This window comes from Schizosaccharomyces cryophilus, assembly GCF_000004155.1.
Source record: "Schizosaccharomyces cryophilus OY26 unplaced genomic scaffold supercont4.2, whole genome shotgun sequence".
Lineage (NCBI taxonomy): Eukaryota > Fungi > Ascomycota > Schizosaccharomycetes > Schizosaccharomycetales > Schizosaccharomycetaceae > Schizosaccharomyces > Schizosaccharomyces cryophilus.
This window is the reverse complement of record NW_013185625.1, coordinates 768896-794977: the sequence shown is the minus strand read 5'-3', so window position 1 is coordinate 794977 and position 26082 is coordinate 768896. Positions and strand designations below refer to the sequence as shown.

The 26082-nt window shown below is 38.0% G+C and overlaps 15 protein-coding genes across 15 annotated transcripts; 9 read left to right on the top strand and 6 right to left on the bottom strand.

The window, feature by feature from the left end:
* Positions 1 to 127: 127 nt before the first annotated feature.
* SPOG_01897 (vitamin H transporter Vth1) lies at positions 128 to 1774 on the top strand (the record flags this gene model as incomplete). Its single annotated transcript, XM_013167001.1, has 1 exon — positions 128 to 1774. The coding sequence occupies one exon, from the start codon at positions 128 to 130 to the stop codon at positions 1772 to 1774; it is 1647 nt and encodes a 548-aa protein (XP_013022455.1).
* A 754-nt stretch (positions 1775 to 2528) lies between these two features.
* On the bottom strand, positions 2529 to 3860 carry SPOG_01896 (V-type ATPase V0 subunit C). Its single transcript, XM_013167000.1, has 5 exons — positions 3735 to 3860; positions 3683 to 3688; positions 3509 to 3640; positions 2959 to 3283; positions 2529 to 2882 (listed from the first exon to the last, which is right to left on the bottom strand). The coding sequence occupies exons 1-5, from the start codon at positions 3749 to 3751 to the stop codon at positions 2874 to 2876; spliced, it is 489 nt and encodes a 162-aa protein (XP_013022454.1). The 5' UTR covers positions 3752 to 3860; the 3' UTR covers positions 2529 to 2873.
* Positions 3861 to 3987: 127 nt separating this feature from the next.
* SPOG_05294 (U3 snoRNP-associated protein Nan1) lies at positions 3988 to 7213 on the bottom strand. The gene is made up of 2 exons (XM_013167484.1): positions 6904 to 7213; positions 3988 to 6626 (listed from the first exon to the last, which is right to left on the bottom strand). The coding sequence occupies exons 1-2, from the start codon at positions 7035 to 7037 to the stop codon at positions 4358 to 4360; spliced, it is 2403 nt and encodes an 800-aa protein (XP_013022938.1). The 5' UTR covers positions 7038 to 7213; the 3' UTR covers positions 3988 to 4357.
* Positions 7189 to 8336, top strand: SPOG_01893 (DNA-directed RNA polymerase I). The gene is made up of 3 exons (XM_013166999.1): positions 7189 to 7278; positions 7725 to 7878; positions 7929 to 8336. Exons 1-3 carry the CDS (start codon positions 7243 to 7245, stop codon positions 7952 to 7954), a joined length of 216 nt encoding a protein of 71 aa, XP_013022453.1. The 5' UTR covers positions 7189 to 7242; the 3' UTR covers positions 7955 to 8336.
* A 92-nt stretch (positions 8337 to 8428) lies between these two features.
* On the top strand, positions 8429 to 9587 carry SPOG_01892 (GTPase Ypt4). Its single transcript, XM_013166998.1, has 2 exons — positions 8429 to 8736; positions 8786 to 9587. The coding sequence occupies exons 1-2, from the start codon at positions 8637 to 8639 to the stop codon at positions 9391 to 9393; spliced, it is 708 nt and encodes a 235-aa protein (XP_013022452.1). The 5' UTR covers positions 8429 to 8636; the 3' UTR covers positions 9394 to 9587.
* On the bottom strand, positions 9556 to 10197 carry SPOG_01891 (uncharacterized protein). The gene is made up of 2 exons (XM_013166997.1): positions 9978 to 10197; positions 9556 to 9933 (listed from the first exon to the last, which is right to left on the bottom strand). Exons 1-2 carry the CDS (start codon positions 10115 to 10117, stop codon positions 9822 to 9824), a joined length of 252 nt encoding a protein of 83 aa, XP_013022451.1. The 5' UTR covers positions 10118 to 10197; the 3' UTR covers positions 9556 to 9821.
* Positions 10198 to 10660: 463 nt separating this feature from the next.
* On the top strand, positions 10661 to 12613 carry SPOG_01890 (uncharacterized protein; the record flags this gene model as incomplete). The annotated part of the gene is made up of 1 exon (XM_013166996.1): positions 10661 to 12613. The coding sequence occupies one exon, from the start codon at positions 10661 to 10663 to the stop codon at positions 12611 to 12613; it is 1953 nt and encodes a 650-aa protein (XP_013022450.1).
* A 272-nt stretch (positions 12614 to 12885) lies between these two features.
* On the top strand, positions 12886 to 14472 carry SPOG_01889 (Noc2p-Noc3p complex subunit Noc2 family protein; the record flags this gene model as incomplete). The annotated part of the gene is made up of 2 exons (XM_013166995.1): positions 12886 to 13029; positions 13063 to 14472. 2 exons carry the CDS (start codon positions 12886 to 12888, stop codon positions 14470 to 14472), a joined length of 1554 nt encoding a protein of 517 aa, XP_013022449.1.
* Positions 14473 to 14719: 247 nt separating this feature from the next.
* SPOG_01888 (COP9 signalosome complex subunit 12) lies at positions 14720 to 15925 on the bottom strand (the record flags this gene model as incomplete). The annotated part of the gene is made up of 2 exons (XM_013166994.1): positions 14720 to 15618; positions 15667 to 15925. The coding sequence occupies 2 exons, from the start codon at positions 15923 to 15925 to the stop codon at positions 14720 to 14722; spliced, it is 1158 nt and encodes a 385-aa protein (XP_013022448.1).
* Positions 15926 to 16189: 264 nt separating this feature from the next.
* SPOG_01887 (uncharacterized protein) lies at positions 16190 to 16432 on the bottom strand (the record flags this gene model as incomplete). Its single annotated transcript, XM_013166993.1, has 1 exon — positions 16190 to 16432. The coding sequence occupies one exon, from the start codon at positions 16430 to 16432 to the stop codon at positions 16190 to 16192; it is 243 nt and encodes an 80-aa protein (XP_013022447.1).
* Positions 16433 to 16495: 63 nt separating this feature from the next.
* SPOG_01886 (uncharacterized protein) lies at positions 16496 to 16801 on the top strand (the record flags this gene model as incomplete). The annotated part of the gene is made up of 2 exons (XM_013166992.1): positions 16496 to 16585; positions 16676 to 16801. The coding sequence occupies 2 exons, from the start codon at positions 16496 to 16498 to the stop codon at positions 16799 to 16801; spliced, it is 216 nt and encodes a 71-aa protein (XP_013022446.1).
* Positions 16802 to 17179: 378 nt separating this feature from the next.
* SPOG_01885 (ESCRT I complex subunit Vps28) lies at positions 17180 to 17935 on the top strand (the record flags this gene model as incomplete). The annotated part of the gene is made up of 1 exon (XM_013166991.1): positions 17180 to 17935. One exon carries the CDS (start codon positions 17180 to 17182, stop codon positions 17933 to 17935), a length of 756 nt encoding a protein of 251 aa, XP_013022445.1.
* Positions 17936 to 18742: 807 nt separating this feature from the next.
* On the bottom strand, positions 18743 to 21115 carry SPOG_01884 (CCR4-Not complex subunit Not3/5). The gene is made up of 4 exons (XM_013166990.1): positions 20951 to 21115; positions 20854 to 20891; positions 20612 to 20806; positions 18743 to 20499 (listed from the first exon to the last, which is right to left on the bottom strand). Exons 1-4 carry the CDS (start codon positions 20970 to 20972, stop codon positions 18889 to 18891), a joined length of 1866 nt encoding a protein of 621 aa, XP_013022444.1. The 5' UTR covers positions 20973 to 21115; the 3' UTR covers positions 18743 to 18888.
* An 855-nt stretch (positions 21116 to 21970) lies between these two features.
* On the top strand, positions 21971 to 24391 carry SPOG_01883 (GTPase). Its single transcript, XM_013166989.1, has 3 exons — positions 21971 to 22540; positions 22645 to 24069; positions 24195 to 24391. Exons 1-3 carry the CDS (start codon positions 22046 to 22048, stop codon positions 24231 to 24233), a joined length of 1959 nt encoding a protein of 652 aa, XP_013022443.1. The 5' UTR covers positions 21971 to 22045; the 3' UTR covers positions 24234 to 24391.
* Positions 24319 to 25744, top strand: SPOG_01882 (cyclophilin family peptidyl-prolyl cis-trans isomerase Wis2). Its single transcript, XM_013166988.1, has one exon. The coding sequence runs from the start codon at positions 24549 to 24551 to the stop codon at positions 25617 to 25619; it is 1071 nt and encodes a 356-aa protein (XP_013022442.1). The 5' UTR covers positions 24319 to 24548; the 3' UTR covers positions 25620 to 25744.
* The last annotated feature ends 338 nt before the right edge of the window (positions 25745 to 26082 follow it).

Sequence of the window (26082 nt, the reverse complement as noted above, 5' to 3'; positions counted from 1 at the left end):
AATATAGCTATCTTTTTTTTTTTTTTTATTCATTCAGCTCTTATCCTTCATTCCTTTTAAAAGTTATTTATCTTTGATACATAATACGCCGTTTTGCCAAGGCTTTCATATACTGTCACTCATGAACATGAATACTGTTTCCTCTCCTTTTGAAAAGCACTTGGAGATGGAGAACAAGCAGGATGCTTTTATTCAGCATTCTGCAATGTCAATTCCTACTGACCTAGAAGCCAATGACCATGTTTTGAACTCTCCTCCGTCAGAGGAAGAGGAACTCAATCCTGAAGAAAAGAAAAGGTTAAGAAGACTTCGTCTTAAGAGCGATATCCGTATTATACCTTGTCTTTGGATCCTTTACTTTCTAGCTTGTTGCTTACGTTCTTCCGTTTCGCTTTCTTTTACCATGAACACCAAACAGGGCCATAATCTCATTCAAACATTACCTGGTTATACCCCTCATCTTCTGTCTCTAGGCCTCGCTCTTTTCTATGTTGGATATGTTATTTTCGAGGTTCCTTCCAACTTGATGATGGTTTTTGTTGAACCCTCTGTTTGGGTCGCCCGTATTCAGTTTACCATTGGTGTCGTGGGTTTGTGTCACGCAGTCTTGGGAACCAAACATGGTAACGCAAAGTCTTATGTCGCTTTGCGTTTCTTTTTAGGCGTTGCAGAGTCGGGCTTATGGCCAGGGTTGGCTTATTACATGAGTCGTTGGTACAAGGGTGAGCATTTGGGTAAGCGAATCGGATGGTATTATACGGCTGCCCAAATTGGTGCGGCTGTTGTTAGTCTGGTTTCCGCTGGCTTTCAGAAAATGGATAATGTTCGCGGACTATACGGTTATCAATGGATGTTTTTGATCTGGGGTGTTGTTTCTGTTGCTCAAGCTCTCACTATTCCTTGGTGGCTACCTGCAGTAGAAAATTATCAAAAGAATGGAAGGGACCTTTTGTCTTATATTCCGCTTCCCAAATGGATGAAGAATATGTCACCGACTCGCAGGCAATTTCTCAACCAAAGTGAGAAACATTTACATCACCGCTATATGTTGGACATGAACGTAGGCAAGAATTGGAGTTGGATCGATTTGCTAAAATCTTGCTTTGACCTTCGTGTATGGCCTTTTGTTTTGATTTACTTCGGTGTTGTAGGCGTCGGTAACGGAATTTTTGGTTATTGCACATTAATCATTGAACAAATCAATCCTAAATTCTCAAGTACCACTGTTTCTCTTCTAAATGCTCCTATCTGGGTTTGCGACGCTTTGGGAATTGTTCTAGTCATGCCTCTCTATGATCGCTTCCGTTACAGACTATCATTTCTTACTTCAAGCTGTCTAATTATTATTGCTGGTCTGTGCGTTGCCACTTATGCTCACACACCCTGGTCACGCTATGGTGGTCTACTGATGATCGGTTTTGGTTTAGGACCCACTGTTCCCATTTGTATGGCTTGGTGCTCCGAGTTGATGGTCGTTTCATACGGTGATGTTGGTGTTGCTGCAAGCTTGGCCTTAGTAACAGGTGTAGGAAATTTGGGCTCTGTCGTGACAACCTATGCGCTCTACTCGGGTTGGCCTGCGGATACGACGTATCACAAGAGCAACGAAGTTTGTATGGGATTAATTGGTCTTTCCATCGTTTCTGGGTTCGTCTTGTGTATTTTAGAAAAGACGGGATTTGGACAGTTCCGTGCAAGTTTCTGGGCAACCCAACCTAAAGAGCAGCAACCCACTATGCACGAGTTACAAACTGAGGATGAATCTTCACATTGAGCGAGACGGTATCTTTGGATGTTATCTTTCTCCTCTTAACGTAAATTTATGGAAATGTTTGTTAAGAATCCACGTAAGGAGGGTGTATTTATTTGCTTTCCTTCCAAATGAGCTAGAAATGGGTTGTAAAATAATTTCTTTTTATTTTTGCTTCCTCAGCATTCTAACAGAGGCGCATTTCTTGAAAATTGAATAGGAATCAATCTGTTAAGGTTTTTTTATGTCATTTGATCAAGAAAAAAAAGGTCCTACCCTAAATTATTATTAATTTTTGCAAATTGATCCACTTCACTGAAACTGTTATGGTGTATTTTTAATCTTCTGAATTTCGTTTCCTGACAGATGATTTTTATCGCGCATAATTGCTACTGAGCTACTTATTGTGCCATGATTAACGATCATCGTGATACAATTCTTAGATGATCGTTTGTTCAACCATCAAAATTGTTTCTATTAGCATGATCACCCCCCTTCAGATAATAATGAGCATCTTTTCTTGGCAGACTTCAGATGAGATAGACATGCTGGTAGCAAAATATCACCCTACCCTTTTGACTATAGTTGTTCTAATCTAAAGGGCTTTGGCGCCTCAACGATCCGATAACGTACACATGATTGTGATATGGACTGGCCGTAACTACTAAAACAGGAAGATTCTGCAGCGTTTAAATATATGTAGCTGGACAAAAGTGCAAAGTAGGTTTGCAGTTATTACATAAAGTCTGGTTTCTTCATGAAAAGTTTGAAACTACCATGGGGGATAAATACGCTCACGGACAGTAGCGTTTTGAATAATTTTCTTTAATCTACTTTAATTAACTCTTTGGTCACTTGGGAAATTTTGATTCTGTAAGTCAACTGAATGATTCTTTCGTAGGACTTATCGTTAATAAGTGTTGGTTTTTCTATCGTGCTCGTTCTGTTATGGTAGATAGTGAATTATTTTCTCGAATTATCTATACTTAAGGACGATTACTAGGTGTTGTAAAAGGGCACATAAAAAAAATTGGGCTAATCTATTCATGCGAGAGGAAAATCAAGCTGAACATTGTAAAATCATACAGAAAAGGACTGAATCCAACATAAGTATTAAAACGCCCTAATAACACTATAAAAAGTTAGCGGTACACCATTCAAGGAAAAAAAGAAAAGGAAGTAGAAGAAACGCCCCTTTTTATACATACTGTAACATTATCAGTAGCACGAGTATTCAACAATAAAGCAACAATAAGACCGTAAAGTCCCAAAACTTCAGCGAAAATGAGAATCAAAATCATAGCTACAAAAAGACGAGGTTGTTGAGCAGTACCCCTAACACCAGCGTCACCGACGATACCGATAGCAAAACCAGCAGCGAGACCAGCCAAGCCTACAGAAAGACCAGCGCCAAGCTGAATAAAACCGCTGTAAAGACTAAGATTTTGCTTGAGGTTACCGGAGATTAAAACAGAAACGACCAAGCCATAAATTGCAATAATACCAGCCATGACGACGGGGATCGTGTTTTTACTAATTTATGTTAGATCTTCTAAGAACAAGACGTATATATGCATATAAAAAAGCCTCGATAGCGTCCCTTGTTCTTGGAAGAGGAACAAAGATATCATCAGGCGGCTACAATTCTATTCACTGCGAGACAAACGCCGTTTATCAGAAAATGAAAACAAGCTGCAGCCTTCTTGTAGATTGAGCTACCTTCGTTGCCTTTATACGATCTTTATGAGCAATACTTACACAATAAGGTCCGGACGCAAAACACCCATGGCACTGATACCAACACCAGCTTTGGCAGTACCATAAGCAGCACCAAAGCTAGCAAATACAATTGCAGCGGTGCATCCCATTACACCAAAGAAGGGAGCGTAGCTAGAAGGTCAGAACTCTGTTTGCTATCAAATTCCGACATACACAGGGCTAGACTCCGTTAGTTATGAGATTCTAAGGAACATTGTATACTTACCAAAGATCTGTAGGCATATTAATTATATACTATGGTACAATAGAAGATTTTTTGCTATTTCGTACTGAATCGTTTTTCGCAAGTTGGCGAACAGTGCTAGCTATTACTGTAGCAAGACCAGGAAGGGTGAGGCAGTAATAAGAATTGAGGAAATGGCTATGGACGTACGTGTAAAAAAGTGAAAATAGGTAGAAGATGAAATTTAGAAGAATAAAATAACTTAGCATTATTCTTTTGAATCATGGATCCAAAACCAGGTACCGCTTGTTTGGGATCCTTATATCAATTCATAATTATCAAATTATCAATTCTTTTATTATCGCAAAAAACTATATATAGTAAAACAAAAAAATCTATAAAACCAATATCCATAACCAAGAGAACCCCATGTTAAACAAAGACAGTAGGAAAGTGCACGCACTTGGTGTAACAATCAAGAAAAGAGCCATGAGACTCTTCCCTACTAGCTTCATGGCATGTCTTTTCAAGCACGTTTTATCCTACTTGCATATCAAAGACAAAAAATGTTTAGATATCCAGTTTCAATAGTACGGCACGTCACATTCATACGTTTATCAACATTAAGCCAGTTTCCTTTTAATTATTTACTTCTTCATCTTTTTCTAATTGGAAGACATCGATGCCACCTTGCTGCCTAGAGAACCAAGGGGTTCGCCCACTGCCAACTGTGAAAAATCATGGTACATACCCTCCATATCTACAGGTGCAGTAGAGGGCAAATTAAACAAGTTGTGAACCATGCTAGCAGTAAGGCGCTTATAGATTGGTTCAACATTGGCTGCATTCGTATTTGATTTCACCACAGCGGAAACACCATACTTAAAGTCACCCAATAAGGATTTAGTCGGTTCAATGACAGATGGTTTAGCAGCTGGGACCTTGCTAGCCAATGTACCGCCATACGCATGCAAAGCAGATTTATCGTCAAGAAGAAGGAAAGCACCATGGGCGAAATGCAAGGCCAACGGAGCATTCTTATATATATGCATAGAAAGTAAGTTTGGATAATCACAGGCAAAAATCAATAAACGAGAATACGAAGAGTTTGTGTCTACAACGGCAAATTCTTGTCCGTTTTGACTCGTTGCCAAGAGTCCCGTAAACTTGCCAGATACTGTCCATTGAGCGGTCATAGAAACCACGTTCCATATCATCAAACGACGTTGAGAGACAATTACTAAGTATTCTTCTCCAAGGAACTTGATGTTTTCGATAGGACCACCGTGAGGAACTTCAATTATAAAGATGGTTTCGAGGGTTTCACTATGTACTAAGTGCACACAAGCATCAAAACCAAATGCGATGATAGATCCGTCCAACGAATTCGTAAGGGCATGTGAAAATGAGTAAGTTGATTGACCTATGATGTTTGCAAAACGACGCATTGCCGAGCAAACCCAAGTTCGGGAACTTAAAGTCCAAACGCGCAATGTCGCGTCGGTGCCTAAAGTAACAAACTTGTTGCCAGTAGTCGTACTTATAAGACCCAAAACGTCTTGGTTATTATCGTGGGGCTGATCAATACGAGTCATTAGCTTCCAAGTCTTAGCAACAGTATCAAATTGCCAAAATTTTAAAGCGGTTTGTTTTATCTTTCTCTGTTGTTGATCAACAGTATTGGTTGTCCAACAATCGAGCGTCGCAATATAGGAATCATCATTGGAGCAGGCTACTGCAATTGAGGAAATATATCCAGTCTCATTAGCAGGAGATGCTGCTGCTGTCTTAGAAACGGAGCCATAAGAGTAGCGAGCCACTTCAAAATTACGAATGCAAGCATCGGCCTTTAAGTCATATTGCTGTAAAGCAACAAAGTGACCATTGAAACAAGATGAAGAAAGCAGCATCAATTCTCCTCGACGGTTAACGGTGGAAAACTTAAAAAGCTCGCCAATTGCCTTTCTATCATCTTCAGAAGTCATTTTGTCAGAAGGTCCAGGAATCATATGATGAATGCCGCGAACATGGATCTGTTCTGTCAAATCGACGGCTTTTATTACGGTTAAAGAGTTATCTCCAAGATGCAGGGCGTATGAATCGGAGTTATGGGAAACAGATATGGAATCAATAGAGGAACCTAAACGAGGCAAGAATTGACGATGGGAAGTTTCCAAAGTCCACAAAACCAAGACACCTTCTTGGCCGCCAGAAACCAAATATTCACCATCCAAAGCCCATGTCAAGCCACCTAAAGGGTTTGCATGCCAGTGCATAATTCGAGGACCGGAGACTCGACTGCTAGTAAAATCAGAAAAGACGTGGATGCGCCCTTCATTATCAGCTACAGCTACCTTGGTTTCATGAACGGAAATATGAGTCAACGCTTGTGGTTGATTAAACTTGTGTTCATGAATTTCCCAACGAGATTGGTGCTTTTTTTTCTTGGGAACATTGACTGCAAACATTACCTTGTCGTTTGTTAAAACAGCCACAGTAGGAAGGTTGGCAGAAGTCTCACTGCTAGAAAGAGCAATGAAATCATTAAACTTAAAGATGAAGGTTGGGTTCAAGCTCGACGACTTTTCAGATATAGAAGGAAGAAGAGCATACAAGATGAAACGTTCACTAGAAGGGCCAGACTTTGAGGGTTGAGCATCAGTAACAGCAAATAGAGTATTACCAGAAAATGTAGCTGCATGAACACGGGTGGATATTTCCATCGTACGGAGAAGTTCAGTGGTAGCCCAATCATGGACACACACGAATCCCGAACGAAACACAAGATAAAGCTCAAAAGCATTTTGAGGAGAAAGTAAAACAGCAAGAGGGGTAGAATCGTTATTTTGTGTTGTAAAGAAAATTCGATTGACGCACTCCCCAGTAATCAACGAGAATATGCCGACAAAAGTGTCATATGTAATGAAAAGGAATCTTGTTTCTGTTAGTAAATAGGATAAAAGATAATAAAATGAATAGCAGTAACAAGTTAAAAAGCACCGGATTGAATTAACGTTTTTATATATTTGAACCAAATAGAACAAGACATCTTTTATTTGTCAAAATGATTTTAATAATTTTGAGAGTTATTATTCTTTTTCAAAGGTAGCCGATCGCTCCTTGAACGTTTCGTGAAATTTGTAAAAGTTCTGCTTCGAAACCCAACGCTTTTTAACCTTTATCCTATACATTCATTGATTAAACTACTTACTTGTTGTCGTTTGAATAAATAGCAGGCAACTGAGGGATCATATGACCGCCTAAATAGGCACGTTTTGTCCATGGGTCTTTAACCTCTTTACGACCCACTGAAGAATCTTTTTCGGCTCTTTTCACCTCTTCCATTGTCTCTTTCCTCGGGAATTAAGAAAAAAGAATCAAATATGCAAGGTAAACAAAACAATGGTGGTTGGGGAAGGATAAGTTCAGTATGGCAAAGAATCGACTGCCTACACCGTATTTTCCTTGGTGGAGGAAGAGTGTTGTGAGGGCGTACAAACTCTCCACCAACAAACACCAAGAGGGGACGGGACATATAAGAAAAAGGAAAATGATTATTCCAATTCGTTGTTTTTCTTGTGGAAAGGTATGATTGTGTCTGCTGCATGGAAATTTTTTTTTCTGGTTCAAAAGGTCCAGATTTGAGCGGCTTGTTAAAAGAAGCGTCATTTGGCCGTCGAACGGGTCTAAGGATGAGTAGAAATTCCTTTTTTTCTCAGTTATATAAAGAAGAAAAAGATAATTGATAGAATCTGTCGACCAACAAGTTTTAGCTGTGAGCCATTAAAAATTCTTTTCCAGGAAATTAGATGGCAATATGTACAAGTTATTTATCAATATCTATTATATTCTCTTAGTACATCACGAAGCTGGAATCATTTTATTAAGAAGTTTGAAAAGTGACAATTTTCATTGTACTTTTTCATGTTGACATGCTTGCATGAATATATGGATGACTTTTAAACGGAATGAATTTCCATGCTCATACTTATCTGCGATTGAATTATGAAGATTCGATATTAACAGGCTTAGGTTATCGGCGACAAATGGGACACCTATCTTACCCTTCTCCAGGAAGACAACACTGAAGGTGAAGCCTTGGACAAGTTAGGTTTACAGCGCTACTGCTGCAGACGTATGATCCTTACTCATGTCGACTTGATTGAAAAGTTACTTTGTTACAATCGTAAGTATTTGTTGGTTTCTGTTTCAATGATCTTTCTAACAGTTTGGTAGCTCTGTCAAAGCAAAAGAATATGTAAATTCCACACATATCGGTCTGAACCACAACAAGACCAAGGAAAATGATCGAGTCGCTTTTTTGGATATGTGAGAATAAAGCCGGATTTTTTTGAACAAGAGGCTGTTGATATTGTCTCTGCTTACGGCTTACTTGAAGAATTTATTATTTCAATGCAATTTCTTTGAGCTATCAGAATAGTTTTTTCATGGGTATATGAAAAACCGAAAGCTGTTGCTGTTTAATCGAAAACGGAATTGAATTTCGACGTTTCCGGATGAGTTGGACTTTTCATGTTATTTTTATTTTTAGTCTTATAATTCGCATATAGAATGTTTGGGTAATCCAATTGGATTGATTTTTTGGTGATTTGGTAAATTACATCTATGTATTGGAAGGTGCAAATATACTCGTAAAATATTCAGAAACAATGTATATTCTATCTAAAATTTTAAGAATAGAACCATCATTTAGAATCCTTGTATAATTTATGTCCAGTAAATCAGTTTCGTAACTTCATATTCAGTTTATGAGTTTTCATTTTGCTTTGAATTCGTTTTTAAGTCTATTTAATTATAGAAACATATTTTAGGAATCTTATTAAGATTATTTATTCAGAAACCCACAAGTTCTCAAAAGCCAGAAACCATCTTTTCGTAAACGTCCAGGAGACATTAAATATTTGTTTCCCTTCGTCTCTTCTAATGGATAAAGAGTCTTATGACTATTTGGTAAAAATCGTATTGGCGGGACCTTCAGGAACTGGCAAGTCCTGTCTGCTGGAGCGCTTTGTCAAAGGACGATGTAAAATTTGACGCTGGCAAAGGAAATTAGAATGCTAACATGTTTTTAGGGAACGATGAGATTCAGCATACGGTTGGAATTGATTTTGCCAGTAGAATTGTGATTGTCGGTATGGGAAATCAGCAAAAAAGAATCAAAATTCAACTATGGGATACGGCTGGTCAAGAAAAGTTTCGAAGTGTAGCACGAAACTATTATCGTGGGGCTGCTGGAGCAGTGCTCGTGTATGATATTACAAATAAAGATTCGTTTTGTGAGTTGTCTTCTTGGGTGTCCGACATTCGCGCCATGGCTCCTTCTACTCTATGTGTCGTTTTAGCTGGAAGCAAATGTGATCTACAGGAGCAACGAGAAGTAAGTACGGAAGAAGCAGCAGAATTTTGTTCGGCGAAACAGATCGCTAGCGCACATGAAACAAGCGCATACTCAGGTACCCAGGTAGATGACTGTTTCCTATCAGTCGTATCTACCATATTGACTCGAATTGAATTGGGAGAAATTGATCCTCAAGATCAATCTTTAGGAATACAATATGGAGACTTGAGTTCTTCTCAACCGTCACACAATACGAGTGTTACAAACTGGTGGGCTTCTATAACCAATTGGGATGATTTAGTTCGACTGGAAAGACAGACCCGCTCCCGTTGTTGTCTATGAAGGATTCCCTTTCTTTGTTAGATATTGCATCTTCTAAGTTTAGCATCCTATGTACAATCAGGTACTGTTTGTCTAATATGTTGTACACAAGCAGATTGCTACTAGACGATTTTTATGGTTTTTATGGTTATGAACACTGATCAATACATGATGAATTTAATCCTTTTCGTATCAAATATTAAAATTGGTAAAAGGGGTAATGTCAAAATCCTGTAGCTACTGTTTGCGCAGCATAAAGTATCTTATATTGTCGAGTAAATTCATTCAAAAAAGCATATCTAAAAAACAAAATTTTTCAATAATTATTATCATCGAATGGCATTTGCAGAGTCCGTTATTCATAAAATCATGATCCGCATATATTCGTATTCAACTTTCATACTAGTTTCACTTTCGAGCACTACATCCGTAAATGTTCTGCAATCTGATTATCCTTTATTCTCTTCCTGTTCCTCTGGCTTCACAATATCAATGTGATCTGGAAGCCTAATAGAGTCGAAGTTAGCTCTTCCACCTTGAGAAAAGGGTCTTGGCGGATTACTAGGATGTAAGATTTAGTAAGTATTTTCAATGGATGTTCTTACCTAAGAGGGACTCCCCCAGGACCATGGATTGTAGGAGGATTTGGGTCTTCAGCGGCTTTCTTCAAACTGGCTTTCGATTTAGCAATAGCTTCGCTGTTCTTGGAAGAACAAGACGCAGAATTGTTCTTATCTGAATCCATTTATTAGATTGAAAGTATTTCCTCAAGTTTAGCAAAATTTGATTTGGTTGACTTAAACTACGTTAGTCCTTCCACTAGGCCAGCTTCTGTACTTTGAAGCTCGCATCACTGTATACTGAAATTCAATAGAACGTCCAATTCTTTTGGTAAAAACCATTTTCTTTTGTTTACAATTATTTAATATTTTTTTAAATAGGTATGACCCGTAATTGATATTTTGAAACAAATAGCAATATCTCAACAAGGTTTTCCTGTTCACGGTCCCCTAAAGTGAGGTATCTTAGATTTTATTCAAAAGTTAAGGAAGAATTTGGATGCTCCATCATACAATTATACTGTAGATAAACGCTTTGGGTGTTGGAACTGCCGTCCTATTTGAATTTCTTAGTATACTTCACGCTTAGAGTTGGTTATTTTCTTGTTATTATTATTCTTTGCAAGTTCATTTTATACGCTTTTTCTCCTCTCAATTTGGGAGCTTAAAGCACTTAATTGACAAACATCGTTTTTGCCATACTTCGGTATTTTTCGGGCTGTCGAAAAATGATTCCTTCAAGGCCTATAATTTTCTTGTTTATTTTATCCGTATTACTTTGCTCTCATTCAAGTAATGCTCAGGATGTAACAGAGCTTTTCTTCGTAAACTCAACTGGACCTTCAAATCAAGATGGCCCATTTAGCGAAGAGTTCAATTTATCCATTTCGGATCGTATTAAAAAAGCAAGAAATAACTTAGAGGATGAGTCGAGCTCAATTGAAGCAAAGTTATATGCTACGAATCTTTTAAAATCTGCGGCTCAGGAAAATAGCACAGATGCTATGCTTCTGCTTGCAAATATAATGTTTTTTGGCATATATAGCTTTGAGCCAGACTTTCAAATGGCCCATACTTATTATGATCATTTACAGAAAACGAATGGAAGTGTTGTTGGCAACCTAATGCTTGGGTTTTATCATTCCGTGAGCTATTACAACACGGTTTCTTATGATCCTGCTTTATCTCGGCTGTATTGGGAAGCTGCTGCAAAGCAGGGATCCCTTGACGCACATCAATTTCTTGCATATCATCATTTCACTGGTATGCATACAGAAAGGTCTTATTTGTTGGCTGCAAAGCATTACAAGCTCATCGCTGATGATCTTACTAAAGAGGGCCCAAAATCTCTCTTGGCATCTTCCCGATACCTTTGGCCTGAAATACTCGATTACAATTCTGCCGGTGACGATGGCACAGGCGTTTATGGACCCGCTTCAGCTTATGCTTTTTCGCCTGTTAGTCGTGCTTTTCAATCCATCCGGCATTATTACCGAGAAATTTTGAATCCTCCGGAGGAATGGGACCTTGGAATCCTTTTTGAGGTTGGAAAGCTACGTCTTCATGGGATGTATTCGTTTCAGCGAAACCATACCTTAGCTGAAGCAATTTTTGCAAAAGTGTTTCGCGGTTTATCTTCTTTGAGCGAGAGTTCGGTTCACGTGACGTCCGAAAATGTTGTTGACTTGGTCTCAAAGTCTGCAGGTTACATAGGTCTTGCACAGGTATTTGGAGACTCTAAGAGAGAAAACGTGAAAAATGCTACCCACTGGCTCAAACGCGGAATCTTTCATAACGACTCAAATTCGCTGTACGGGATGGGATACTTATTTTATCATGGGCTATTAAATGAAAGTGAGAGAGACGTTGAAAAGGGATTAAGTTATATGAAAAAGGCCGCTGATATGAAAAATGGGTATGCACTCACTTTCCTTGGAGTTTTATCTATGGAATACGAGGATTTTGACAGCGCTGTTCATTACCTAACCTTAGCAAACAAGGAAAATGTTTTATTAGCATCTAAGTTATTAGCTGATTGTTATTTTAATGGAATCGGGACTCCTGTTTCTAAGCGAAAAGCTGCTTTGCTGTATAAAGAGTTTGTGGAAGCTGTTCGTTCCTCGTCTTCCACGATGAATTTAGCGATGAGAGAAGCAGATTATGATTGTTCGGAAAACAGCCTTATGTATTACTTGTATTCTGCTCAGATGGGTTACTCAATTGCTGAGACCAATGCGGCATATCTCGTGGATGGTAACAAATACTTAATCAATTCACTGAAACGATACCTTTATCCTGAAATATCAGGGGAAGAAAGCCTTTCAGATGACTTCGCTTACGAATTTTATGCACGAGCTGCTGCCCAAGGAGATGCAGACGCAATTCTGAAACTTGGCGATTATTTTTACTATGGCATTGGCGTGCAAAAGGATTATGAAAAAGCATACAAATACTACGAGATTGCTTCTGAAAAAGGAGGTGCTACAGGAATGGCCCTTTGGAATATGGCCTACATGCACGAATATGGCAGGGGACGAGAACGAGATACTCATATAGCTAAACGATATTTGGATGAATTATCAGTCAATCAGATCGCTTACATCCCCTTCAGATTGATTATTTCATTGGTGTTTCTTCATCGATTTTATTTAAAATGTCTCTCTTTTTTACGTTTACGATAAAGATTATTCCACGCATTGTTGAGTTGCGAGTCTAAGATTCAAATCTCCCTTAAGCCCTAAAACTACTAACGTCTAATGTTATTCAGATTGTGTATGCATATACTATCAAAATATTGCTTACTAAAAATTTTTCTAATTTCTCCTGTACTTAATCCTGTGTTTCAATGTTACCTCTTTCGTTACTCCTTTTGAGAGTTGGAAGAAACCAACTTGAACTACTTTTTCACTACTTAATTGTTCCAAACGTTGATTTGGAATCACATTCTCGTATAATGGGAAAAGCAAGCAAAGCTACGAAGAAATTCAATAAGAATCATTTGAAGGACACCTTAGAACGAAGGAGAGGATTAGCGAAAGAGAAAAGAAACCATGAATCTAAAAAAAAAAAGTCTCTAACGGCTCAAGAGAAAAAGACTGTACCAGAAGATCCTGAAAAAAAATTTCAAAAGGAGGATATTTCTGATTTTTACGCCAAGTTGGACCCATCGAAAGCAACCTTACGTAAAGATGGAGATTTAGTAAAGAAGCAAGAGTCTACGCCGTCAGGCAATGATAAAGCTCAGGAGACTGAAAATAGTTTGTCAAAGTACTCAACGAAAGAGTTAGAAGCAGCCATAGCATTCTGTCAAAAGTTGTCTGGTACTGAACAACCTGTTTCTCTTCTTTCACATTTGCCTCAGGATTTGAAGAAGGAACTCACAGACATGGACTTTAATCAACGCTCTAGCTTCTTACAAGATTGTCGTATGAGCTTTGCCAGCCTCTTGTTAGATGAAGTTTTATCTTCTCGAGGCGATCTACAAATTTTGTCGTCAGTCAAGGAAGTTATTTTGCATATCAAGAGCTTTTCTTCGTTTTCATCAAGTTTTATCTCAAAAGCCTGTCGAATTTTTATTTCTTATCCTGATTCTCGCGAACTAATTCAGATGATTATAAATCATATTTGCAACACTACTCCTTCATTGATAGTGTCAACATTTCAATACTTTTATGTTCAACTTATATCCTTCTTCAAATCTTCACCTGCTCAGAGTGGAAACTTAGATACTGTTGAGGAAATGCAATTGTTTCTTATTGAACTATTATCCTTGAGTCACGATACTTGCAAAAAGATATTCTTAAGTTACACTCATCAACTGAACACTCATTTGCAGAATTGTTTAAAACAAGCTGATAATGTGGATGCCCACAAACTAATCTACAATTGGCAATTCACTTTGTCCCTACAATTTTGGTCTGAGGTAATCTGTCTTTTATGGGAAGATTTACAAACTATTTGCAAAGAGATTTCTCCTCAGTTAATTAATCTAATTTTAGACACTATGAGACTCATCCCTTCAGAACAATATTATCCTATGAGGTTGCGTCTTCTTTCTTCATTAGTTAGAATTTGTCGAAGCAGTCATCTCTATATTCCTTTATCTTCACATTTTGTTGAAATGGCTCCTTTCTTCTTAAAAAAGAGTCGTAACTTAACCCGTGAGAAGGATTCGGCGTATAATTTCGACGTCTTAACGACTTTGCATATTCCCAAGGAATGCCTAGCTTCCCAAACGTATCGAAAGAATCTTAGAAAAGTATACCTTTCGGTGATGACGGAATACTTTGCAACTTTTTCTAATTCGATAGCGTTTCCTGAACTAGCCGTTCCTGCCATTTCTCAATTTCGAACTTTTATTTCTCGTTATCCTTCTGAAAATAGTATTTCTCAGTTCGTGGAGAAATTGGTGGAAACATATTCGTTTATTCAACAGAAACGGTTAAATATTGAGTTTACTCAAAAAGACCACTCACAAGTAATTGCTTTTGAGCAGGAGCTTGACTGGCGAAGTACGCCTATTGGCAAAGCCGTTAGATGAAAAATAGAGTGAAAGGATATTGTTTAGATGAAAGAATAGGTTGTTTGTTTTCATTTAGAGGTAAAGTGAAAAAGGATTTGGGTACCATTATATTAGGGTTAATAATGTTTTACGGAATTTGGAAATCAACTATACTAATAAAAATACAATGTTAAAATCTACTATTAAAAATCGGGTTCAAAAACTTGATATATTTAATTATCTACGAATTATACGGTCATTAAACGTCATAATCAAAAGAAGGAGACTAGATTATTGTTGTTCTTTTCGGAAATGGATCTTTCGCAGACAAGACAACGGTCATACGGTCGCGAGAAATGTAGCCACGCACATAGCCTTTACTAACCATGTTTGCTAAAATAGCCTCTACATGTAGTAAATCAAAATCAGACCCTGCCACTTTTAGAGCGGTTTGAAACACGGAGGTGGGAAGCCGAGTAGATTTATCAAGGATGATCCATGTTTTGCGAAATAAATTTCGCAAGCATAATTCTCTGGTCCCTTCCAAGGTCAAGTACGTCTTTGTCTTGGCTAATAAAGACTCATTTTTCTTTAAGCATTGGCCGAAAGCTCCGAGGTTTCCTTTCTTAATGGCATGACATAAAGGAACATATATATCTTTTAGATATGGATATTTAAACAAAAATTTCGGACTGGGAAGTTGATGGTAAACCAAAATTCGAGTAGGGATCCAGTAGGAAAGAATTAATTCTAAATTACGGTTGTAGTGCTTGTGGCATAAGGAAAATGCAGTTTCTAATTCTGAAGAAGCGTTCTTGTAGCTTTGGTTTAAAAAGGCTACGATACCAAGGTAATATCGAAAAATGACAATGTGAGATTTGGGAAACAGAGAAATGTCTGGCAGTTCGACCACCTTCATTGCTCGTAGAACATTATTGGTCAAATGGACACAGTCCAAGCGCAAATACAACTTAAATAGTAAGCCCATGATATAGTAAGCGCCCCATTTACGTGAAATGGCTAATGGAGCTCGATCATTTATGCAAATCGTAAAGGCTCGGTTAAGCAGTCGTGTAGCTAGCTCGAGGTGTGCATTTTCCTGTTCAGGGTCACTGGAAATGAGTTGCATCTGCTGATTGCGAATAGACATGGTATTCTGTGCATGAATAGCAAGAAAACGCAAATCTTTGCAAACGATAAAAAGCACTGGTAAATGAACGCCAGTGCAATTACCTGAAGAGAACTCACGGAATATGTTTTGGGCGAGATCAACTTGAAGACGAAATGCAGTGACTGGATCTCGATCGCGACATAATGCAAGCAATACTTTTAAGTGGAGAAAAACAGAATCTTCCCAACTTCGAAGGATAATGGATCGCTGTACCGTAAGTCCTAAAATGTCATCAGAAGAATAGGTTCCCGGAATGTCAAAATTTAGGATTTCGCCAAGCTCTTTTCCCCATGGAACAGAAAGAAATTTTGCCAACGCCATGCTATTCGAGCGGGAAACCGCATTGTTTATAGAAGAAAAGTAAATATTCAAGGGCATTGACCGAGTTGTCGTCATGGTTAAAACACTGAAGAAAAAAGGAATGCTGGTCAAGAAAATAGGAGCTTTTTCGTATTTTTGTTTTAAAGTGTAGTCTTTGAACTTTTCGATGTCTTAACGTTGTTTTCAGCTAATTTCCAAAAAAACGCGTTCGCCAGCGTCGCTTTCAGGTATTTTGCGACGTTTGTGCAAGGTAACAATGTCACCTCAATTTGGAGGATTTTTCATAGAACTCTGGTTTTGCAGTTCTTGAGACTGTCTACGTTCGCGTTCAATTCTCTCGTAAACTTCTGGGGTCATTACGACATCATCAAGTGTATCTTGATGGACTTTGTAGACAGAATATGCAAACGTGCCGAGAGCGAGTCCACCCAATCCCAATGCCGTAATCAGGTTCTTTGTACGGAAAGGTCTACGAGCATTTTCAAAGGCTTTACTATTTTGGCTCATAATTTAAAAAATAAGACGCGTTCAATGATAACTTCTCCAAAATTGGTGTTTGGTTTTGGCAAGATGTTTCGAAACGTCAGAATTAACAAGTGGGAAAATAACGTTGGTTCATTGTTGATTGTTATGTGGGTTTATGCGCTATATCAGATTACGGTATTTTTGGTTTGTTTACATAACAAAGAAAACAATAATAAAGGAAACAATATTAGAAAAAAAAAAAAAAACTAGGATAGAAAGTTTTAGAGAATGACAGAAGATATTTATGAAATAAATAATCGACAAGAGAAAAAATCAGAAGAATTGAACAATATCATTACTTCGTCAATCCATCAAGACGTATTATGGCATATTCGTCGATATCCTCGATGAAAGATATTACAAGTACAAATAAACAAAATAAAGAAGTTGACATTATCATGGTAGAGAGAAATGGATCTTTCCAACAAAAGACTCGGCGTTAAAGCTGAAGCAGGGTGCATAAAGTTAATTGTATATCATGCACAGCAAATGTTCTCCAAACAACATTAAGTGAAAAGTGTTTCGAGAAAGGGTTGCTTGAATCCTCATCATTAGTTTCATTTAAAGCTCTTTCTTTTACTTTCCACTTCACCGACCTTCCTCATCAAACTTTGGAAACACCATATTTCACTTTATATGGGGTTTTTTGGCTCTTAACTGGTTTCGAAACTTGTCCTTTATTCTTTTATATTGTCTTTCTATGGTGCTTACCTCTGAAACAATCCTATAATGACTGACTACTATGACATTGGTCTTTTAGAAAAAGACCAGGATGATACCTCAGAAGAGCCACGTATGGATCAACAAATCCGAGAAGATTTTGCATCTCTTTATAGTATTGTTGTTGCATTAGAGAATCTAGAGAAAGTGTTTACCAAGGATGCCATCTCCCCAGATACCTTTGAGTCTACCTCTAACGTGCTTCTCCAGCAGTGGGATTCTTGCTTGAAGGACGAGACTGTATCGAGCCTATTTGTTTCTTTGGAAGACTTCTTGTCAAAATATCAATTACAATGTCCGAGGGCCATGAAGCGAATTCAAGAGCATTCCGAGATTGCTCCAACTAACAAAACTCCATCCAACACTCCGAATCATCTTTCCAACACTAGAGAACAAGTTGCGGCATCCACTGAATCTCCTTCCGACCGAGAACCAACTATAGCCTCTGCACCCTTGACAACCCCTGCTGTTTCTACAGCAAAATCTATCGCCGAGCTTGTACAGAATTTTATTACTACTTTGGATGCAATTCGTTTAAATTTTGTCGCAAAAGATCAATTGCATCCTCTGCTTTCAGAATTAGTCATTTGCATGGATGACCTTACAGAGATGCTCAATAAGCAAGTGTCTGGCAGGAGTAAATTAGTCCAATGGCTTATTTTTATTAATCATATGGAACCAACCGATCAGTTAAATGAAGAACAAAAGGATGAATTACTGCATAATCTTGAAGAAACCTATTCAGAATGCTATGGATTGCTCTAGTATTGTTTACCAGTGTACTCCGTTATACGTCGTTATAGCTACATGCGGGACCACGGAATGATATATGTGACTGCCTTTTTCGAGACTATAATAGGGCAAAAACTCGACACGTAAACATAGCAAGTACCAATGTGAACAACGAAGCTTTTTCTTTAGATTCACTTTTCGAATGTATATTATAATGTATACGAGTTATGAATAAAAAAATATATACTTCTATTTGTGTCTTTTGTGGAAGGTAGCTTTTCTTACGCAGTTAAGGAGAAAACGTGAAACATGCATTTTTTTGGATTTAGATTTTGAAATTATATATTGCACTATTAATCAGAAACTGTTCACGGTTTATGGACTTGTTTCCTTCATGCAGTGCAAAGAAAGATGATAATCATACTCACTTTACCCGTACGTCTGTTGACATTGTCAAGCAGTGATGGCGTATGGGTCATTATCGTATGACACATTCTTTACCGGGCTTTAGATTTTATTTAAAATGGTAAGTTATTTTCAATGATTAAGATGCATCGAAATATGATGAACAATATGCTGGCACCCGTCTCATCTTGCTTTTCTTTTCAATGGAAAAGTAAGAATTGATGATACTTTTGCAGAACGTCAATATACGCATGGTGTTCCTGATTTCTTTCTATGCTTCTTTTTTGTCTCCTTTTGAAGACTGACTCAATACTAACATATTACTAGAAACATAAGCTTACTATAAAACCAATGTTATACTTTTTTGCTCTATTTTTATTCGATAATAGCTACTTTTGAAAGTAAACCATATTTTTTACAGAACAATTCATGTAATAACGGAAAGTACTAGTCTGCTGCAATGCTATATATTACTTATAATTATCTAAATTACCCTGTAGGAATGAACGGGTACAAATTGTACAAACACAATTATGCCCAAAGAATTTATTTATGTTCGTAACACTTGAGAATAAATACGTTCACCGACTCCAATCCTCATCGTCTTCGAGATATTCATACATGAAATGGAAATCAGCCTTTTTTCTCTGCACCCAATCACCCTCAAAATCAAAGTACCTGTAAGTTCCACTCTCATATTCGTCTGTGATCATTTTGGGTTCCTCATGTCTCTGAAACCACGTTGTATATTTCTTGTGGAAACGCCAACTCTGCTTCTTAAGCTCCCGTCCAGCGAGATACTGTTGATATGTGCCAGGTAGATAATAAAACATGTAAAACAGTGTGTCTGGATCTACGACTTCCATCATTTCCGGAGAATCAAACAAGGGAAGAGGCTGCTGTGGATAATAATGAGGTACTGGATAAGGATCTTTAGGGACGTAAAATTTTGGTTTTGCTGCGTCGACTGCATCAGGAACGTATACGCAGCTAATATTGAGTGCCTCAGTCAGCTTTTCTCTATCCATGGGGTAGTGAAGTCGAACTTTTGAGGCATCCAATGCTCCCACTAAATCTTGAATATACTCAGGGGGCGGGGATAAACTCTCCTCTGCTGTGATACCATCATTACCTGTTTTAGTATCTTGTTCTGTAAGTTCGGACTGAACAACTGGGTTTGATTCTTGAGGCCTTGGTGACGAAGAATGACCTGGAGTGTCCGATCTAGAATGGATAATATTGGATCCCACTTTTGGAGAAGCAGGGGTGTCATTTCGAGCAGGAAGCGAATCCTTCGATGAAGTAGCAGCAGCAGCGGCAGCGGCAGCAGCAGCAAAGGCATATTTCTTTTCCTTTGGAGCAGAAGCATTAGAAATCCTAGGGGAAGCAGCTTGCTTATTTTGGATAATCGAAGCCGAATTAACAGAACTGACCGGATTACTAGGAGCAGCCACAGCAGCAGCCTTTGCAAAAGATGGTGTACTATTTTGCGGTTGTGGTTTACTAGAGCCATCGATCTCGATTTGCTGGTTTTCTTTGGGTGAAGAAGATAAGTCCGGTTCTTTCAAGTCTCCATGTGCTTGGGGCACAGAGGCCGCGGACGGTGGTGTTGACAGAACATCCTTCGGTGAAGATTCATCTGGAGGCGGTGAATCAACGACGGGTACATTTTCATCCTCTTTATCTGAATAGTCGTCAGATGTTGGGGAAGAAGAGTTTGCGGACCTCTCTGCATCATATATTCCCGAAGAATCGTCCAAATCAAGGTCATCATAAATGTTCATGTCCTCAGCGAAATCAGCGTCTTGACTGGATTCGACATAATACATAATATCGTCTTGAATATTGTTAATCGTTTCAGGAGATATCTGAGAGTTTTCTAAGCGTCGCATTATTAACTCGAGTCTTTCTTGATGCCATCTGTGAGTTTCAATGCGCGATTCTAGTTCGGAAAGATGAGATTGCTTAGAAAGATCCCGTTTTCCTCGCTTAAATGTCGCACGCAAGCTTTCTGTTTCTGCTTCTAACAGTTCTACCTGACGCTCTAATTCTTCCACTGCACTCGAAATCCACTGAATCGTATCATGCTTTTCCTTTTCTTTGGGATCCATTTTTAAGGCGATACTCAGTCCTTCTTTACTAAATGCCTTAATTTTCATTTCTCGTTCCACGGCTTTGAACTCTTCCATTTTCTATAACAAGTTTGTGAATTAGCACATGAACCATCACAATTTCGCTCGCTCTCATTCACAATCTCTCTCATTAGACAAGACAAAATTAGGAAAGAGATCTTGGAAAACATACCGCTTCAATCAATCGACGATTCTCTATTAAAGCCTTTTTGTCTTTAATATCATTGCTGCTAGCCCATGTCTTGATCTGATCACGTAACCGTTGTAACTTTTTGATCTGCGTTTTTAAATCGCCCTCTAGTTTCTCCTTCTGAGAGGCACTTGCGCTAGCATTCAGTTTTTCGTACACTTCGTCAAAAACGATAATCTTTCATGGTCAATATCACTTCAAAATTCACTCAATTTGCAAATTACCCCATCCGTCACTTTCTTAAACGTTTTTTCAATTTCCACTATACCAATTTGTCAGTATTCGATCACAGCAAGCAAGTATTGCTTCTTTGCCTCGTACCTTGTAATTTTCGCGCAGACATATTGTCAGAATGAATAAAAAATACGCGAAGAAAAACCAAGTAGACTTTATTTGAAGGTTTAAGTTGAAAATGCTACTATTGTTGGTAAGCGGAACGCTTTTGCTAGCATCCTCTAAGTTCATTGTCTAAAAAAACCAGACGCCTTTCCAGGTAACAAACCTATCAAGTAACACACATAAACAATAAAAGCATTAATTTTGTATATATAAGATGGAATAATGAATTGACTAAATATAGAATTAATGATAGGAATCGTAAGAAGCAGGTCAAGACGGGTCGCAGTCGACTCAAGCAAAACAGGATAAAAAGAGCGACACAGCTCTCACGTAAGAGGAAACATAATGTCAAATGTCGTCCAAATTTGAGATCTGAAGGTTCTTTATGGTTCAGCATTTTTTGGCCCTAGTTGCTAGTATCTTACGTTCAGCCTCAGATATGTACAAAAAGAATGTAAAAGTTTTGTGAATCCATCAAGACGTAAATCCAAACAAAAAACCATCAATATTTCCTTCGTAAGAGCTTATAAGTTGTTAGAATTGTCAGTTTTTTAAAACGGAAACCTCATCCTTCTAGCATTCCTCTGTTCGTCTCGAGAATACCATCTTTCATACCTGTTCCTTCAGAAACCAAATTCATATAATGACGAGGGAATTAAAGGGAAAAGCCTGTTCAGAAAATAGAGTATTTTTTTCTAAAATAAAAGATCGTTTGCTCGTGAAAAGAAAGGCTAATTATTAAAAGAGTAATTTCAGACCAGTTCGTCTTCTGGACGAAAGCAAACTTGACGGCGAGATTGAATATCTTGAAAGTTATAAACAATAATTATCTTTGCTTCTTCATCATCAACAATGTATATAAGAATCCCATTCCACTTGGCATTTAGTTAAGGAACTTGTTGACAACTCGATTCTGACATAAAATAAAAAAGAAGTTACCAAATGTTCATTTCATCTTTTAGCAACCTAATTTTTTTAAACTACATACTTGAGTTCTCCTAGGACTGACGGATGTATCCAATCCAAAATTCATAACCGGAAACCTCTTTCAAACTATACCCAACAGTCTATGGATAGATGATCCCTCGTTTCCGTTTTCTTCCAAAAGGGGCCTTTCTTAAACCTACATCTCTTTTATTTTCTCCAGGTAAACGCTCCTTGTCCGGCACGCCAGTGTTTGGTAAACCAGAGAAGTTGAGAGACAGCAAAGCAGCCTTATCTGTACTAGAAAGCATTCCAAAAGAACAAATTCGAAACTGGGCTGTTATTGCACATATCGATCATGGAAAGTCGACTTTAAGCGACTGTCTATTGAAACTCACCGGCGTTATTGATAAGAACAATGCCAAGAATCAATTTTTGGATAAATTAGCTGTTGAGAGGAGAAGAGGAATCACTGTGAAAGCTCAAACTTGTAGCATGATCTATTACTACGAGAATAAGCCTTACTTGTTAAACCTGATTGACACACCGGGCCATGTTGATTTTCGTGAAGAAGTGATGCATAGTCTAGCGGCTTGCGAAGGATGTATTTTACTTGTAGATGCATCCCAGGGCATTCAGGCTCAAACGGTATGTCTATAAGAAGAAATATTTTGAGCAGACGGGCTTTCCAAATTACGTCTATCAGGAAAATGTGAAATTTAATAGGCATTCGTATTAACAAATCATTATAGCTTTCTAATTTCTACATGGCCTTTGCCCAAAACCTTGTGGTTCTTCCGGTTCTTAATAAAGTCGACCTGCCAACGGCAGATGTTGAGAGAACCCTAGACCAAATTGAGCAAACATTTGAGCTGGATATATCTAATACGCTCTTTATATCTTCTAAGTCAGGAAAAAATGTTGAAAAAATTCTACCCGAAATTGTCCACCGCTTTCCTCCTCCACAGGGTGATAAATCGAAGCCTTTACGAAGCCTATTGATTGACTGTTGGTATAATAACTATCAAGGAGTAATTTCTTTAGTCCGACTTATGGATGGTACCTTGCAAAAGGGACAAAAATTAATGAGTGTCAATACAGGCAGAAAGTATGAAGTGCAGCAAGTCGGAATTATGTATCCTGACATGACAGAAACAAGTCAATTACGGGCTGGACAAGTAGGATACATTGTCTCGAACATGAAGAATATAGACGAGGCTATTATTGGAGATACCTTTACTACTGTAGGGCAATCTGTAGAGCCTCTACCAGGCTTTTCAGTACCAAAGCCCATGGTTTTCGTTGGAGCCTTTCCAACAGACTCTTCTGATTTCGAGCGCCTAAATGACTGCATTGAGCAATTAACTCTAAATGATCGCGCCATCCACGTGGAAAAAGAAACATCATCCGCTTTGGGTGTAGGATGGAGATTAGGATTCTTGGGAACTCTACATCTTTCCGTCTTTGTTGAGAGGCTTCAAGATGAATATGGTCGACAGCTTTTAATTACCTCTCCAACAGTACCTTATCTTACCCGTTACCAGGATGGCAAAGAAGAAATTATATCTAATCCAAACATGTTTCCCTCCCGGCGGATGAAAAACCAAGAATTTTTTGAACCTATCGTTGAAGCAACCATCATTATCCCCTCTGAATATTTAGGAGACGTTATTAAATTATGCGAGTCTTGTCGGGGTATTCAGTCAGATTGTACTTTTCTTTCCGAATCAAGATGCATGCTCAAATACCAAATTCCCCTAGCACATTTAGTAGAAGACTTCTTTGGAAAACTAAAGGGTCAAACTAGTGGTTATGCTACTTTGGATTACGAAGATGCTGGATATGCTCCAGCAGATATTGTTAAGCTATCCGTTCATGTAAATGGCCAATCGGTAGATGCACTGTGCACAGTTGTTCATCGTTCTTTAGCTCTGAACAGAGGACGTGAATGGATCCACAGGTTGCGAGATCTATTGCCAAAACAGCTGTATGAGGTAGTTATTCAAGCTGTCGTGGAAACCAAAGTACTAGCTCGACAAAACATCTCAGCTTTACGGAAAAATGTTACTGCTAAATGCTATGGAGGAGATTGGACTCGAAAGCAGAAATTGCTAAACAAGCAGAAAGAGGGAAAGAGCCGACTACGACAAAATAGCAACATGTCGATCGATAAATCGGTAAGTCCATTATAGCTATCTAAGTTTTTTTATAAAAGACTATAAAAATCTGAAGCACCCGTTTTCTAAAGTTCTTTTAATTTTCTCAAGTGAACATTGTTTACAGCAGATGCTAACATATTCAGGTGTTTTACCAATTTTTGATGAAGAAAACATCAAATTAAACAATATCTAAGGAATTAATGTTTTTCTAAAACCCATTTACCTAACAAAAGTGAAGTTCTGGCATAGACCTCGACATCTCTACTTCTAGAAGCTTCTTAGAAGAATCGATTTCAAAACCAGCTACTGTATATATTTCGTTGGCAAAGCAACCGTTCTTTAGGAAATCAATTTATTGAATTCATTAAGCATTTTAATTGCAAAAGCAAGGGAATAATAACGTTTGAATTTGATTAATTCATTCTTTATACAGCATCGAAGACATTACAAAGAGACGAATCACTTTTACACAAGAAAAATAAGTTAATTCTCCGAAAATGAGCACATTTGCCTACTTTAAAATTAGCATTGACAAGAAGGTCCAACCAACTGTCTATTTTGAGTTGTTCGAAAACGTAGTCCCGAAAACTGCTAAAAACTTTGCCTCGCTTTGTGATGGGTTTGAAAGAGACGGTCGTACGCTTACTTATAAGGGCTCTCGTTTTCACCGTGTCATAAAGCAATTTATGCTTCAAGGTGGTGACTTTACGCGTGGTAATGGAACTGGTGGAGAAAGCATATATGGAGAAAAATTTGAAGATGAAAACTTTGAATTAAAACACGATAAGCCCTTTTTGTTGTCGATGGCAAATGCAGGACCGAACACTAATGGGTCTCAATTCTTCATCACTACTGTTTCTACTCCCCACTTGGACGGTCGACATGTAGTCTTTGGTCGCGTTGTTGGTGGAAAGTCTACAGTTCGTGCTATCGAAAATTTGGACACTAACAATGATGACCCTGTTGTCCCAGTTGTCATTGAAGAGTGCGGTACTTGTAGCAAAGATCAGATTGAACCCCCTCAAGCCGATGTTACAGGTGATGCTCTTGAGGAATACCCAGATGACTATGAGGGAGACAAATCCGAGACTTCTATTTTTAAAATTGCTACCGATTTGAAAAAAATTGGCAATACTCAGTTTGCTCAACAAAACCTGGATTTGGCTGTTGCCAAATGGCAGAAGGCTTTGCGTTATCTTGCTGAACACCCTGTTCGTAATGATGACTCTCAGCAACCTGATGAGTTTTGGAAGGAATATTTCAGTCTGAAGTATAGTCTTTATCTTAATTTGGCTCTTATTGCTTTGAAGCAAAATAATGCCAAGGAGGCTATCCGCAATTCCGATATTGTTGTTAATGCCGATGGTTCTAGTGTATTAGAAAAACAAAAGGCTTACTACCGCCTTGGATGCGCCCATAGCATTTTGAAGAATTATACTGAAGCTGAAGGATTCTTGTTAAAAGCTGGAAATGATGCCGGTGTCACGAAGAAACTTGCTGAAGTTCGTCAACAAAAGCAAGATTACAAGAAGCGTCAACAAAAGGCATTTTCTAAGATGTTCCAGTAAATTTGGATCGATATAAAAACGAAATAATGTCTGGAGTTGAAGGCTAGTTATGGTTTATGTTTAATTTTGGTTTTGTTTTTTTTTTCTTTCTCTTTACGCTAGATGATATTTGAATAAATAGGATGATGCATGTATGTTAAGATACTGTAAATGCGACTTTTAATTTCTAAAGAAGTAAGGAAAATCAAGACAGACAAGACAATATAAGTTAAAGAACATGAAACAAAAACTGAAGTACTTGATTTATGGAAATACTTGTATATCACCATGGACTCGTTTTGTAGTTTAATGAGGAAGGGTATACTTATGTTTGAATATAATTAGAATCCCAACCGAGCTAGTCAAAGAGAGACTTGTGGCTCTCCAATTTTATAGAAGCTTGAAAATAGAAATAAAACCTTCTGCTCATATTGTCCAACATCCTATTCATGCTGCTTCTAACGATTCGAATAACCTCTCATAA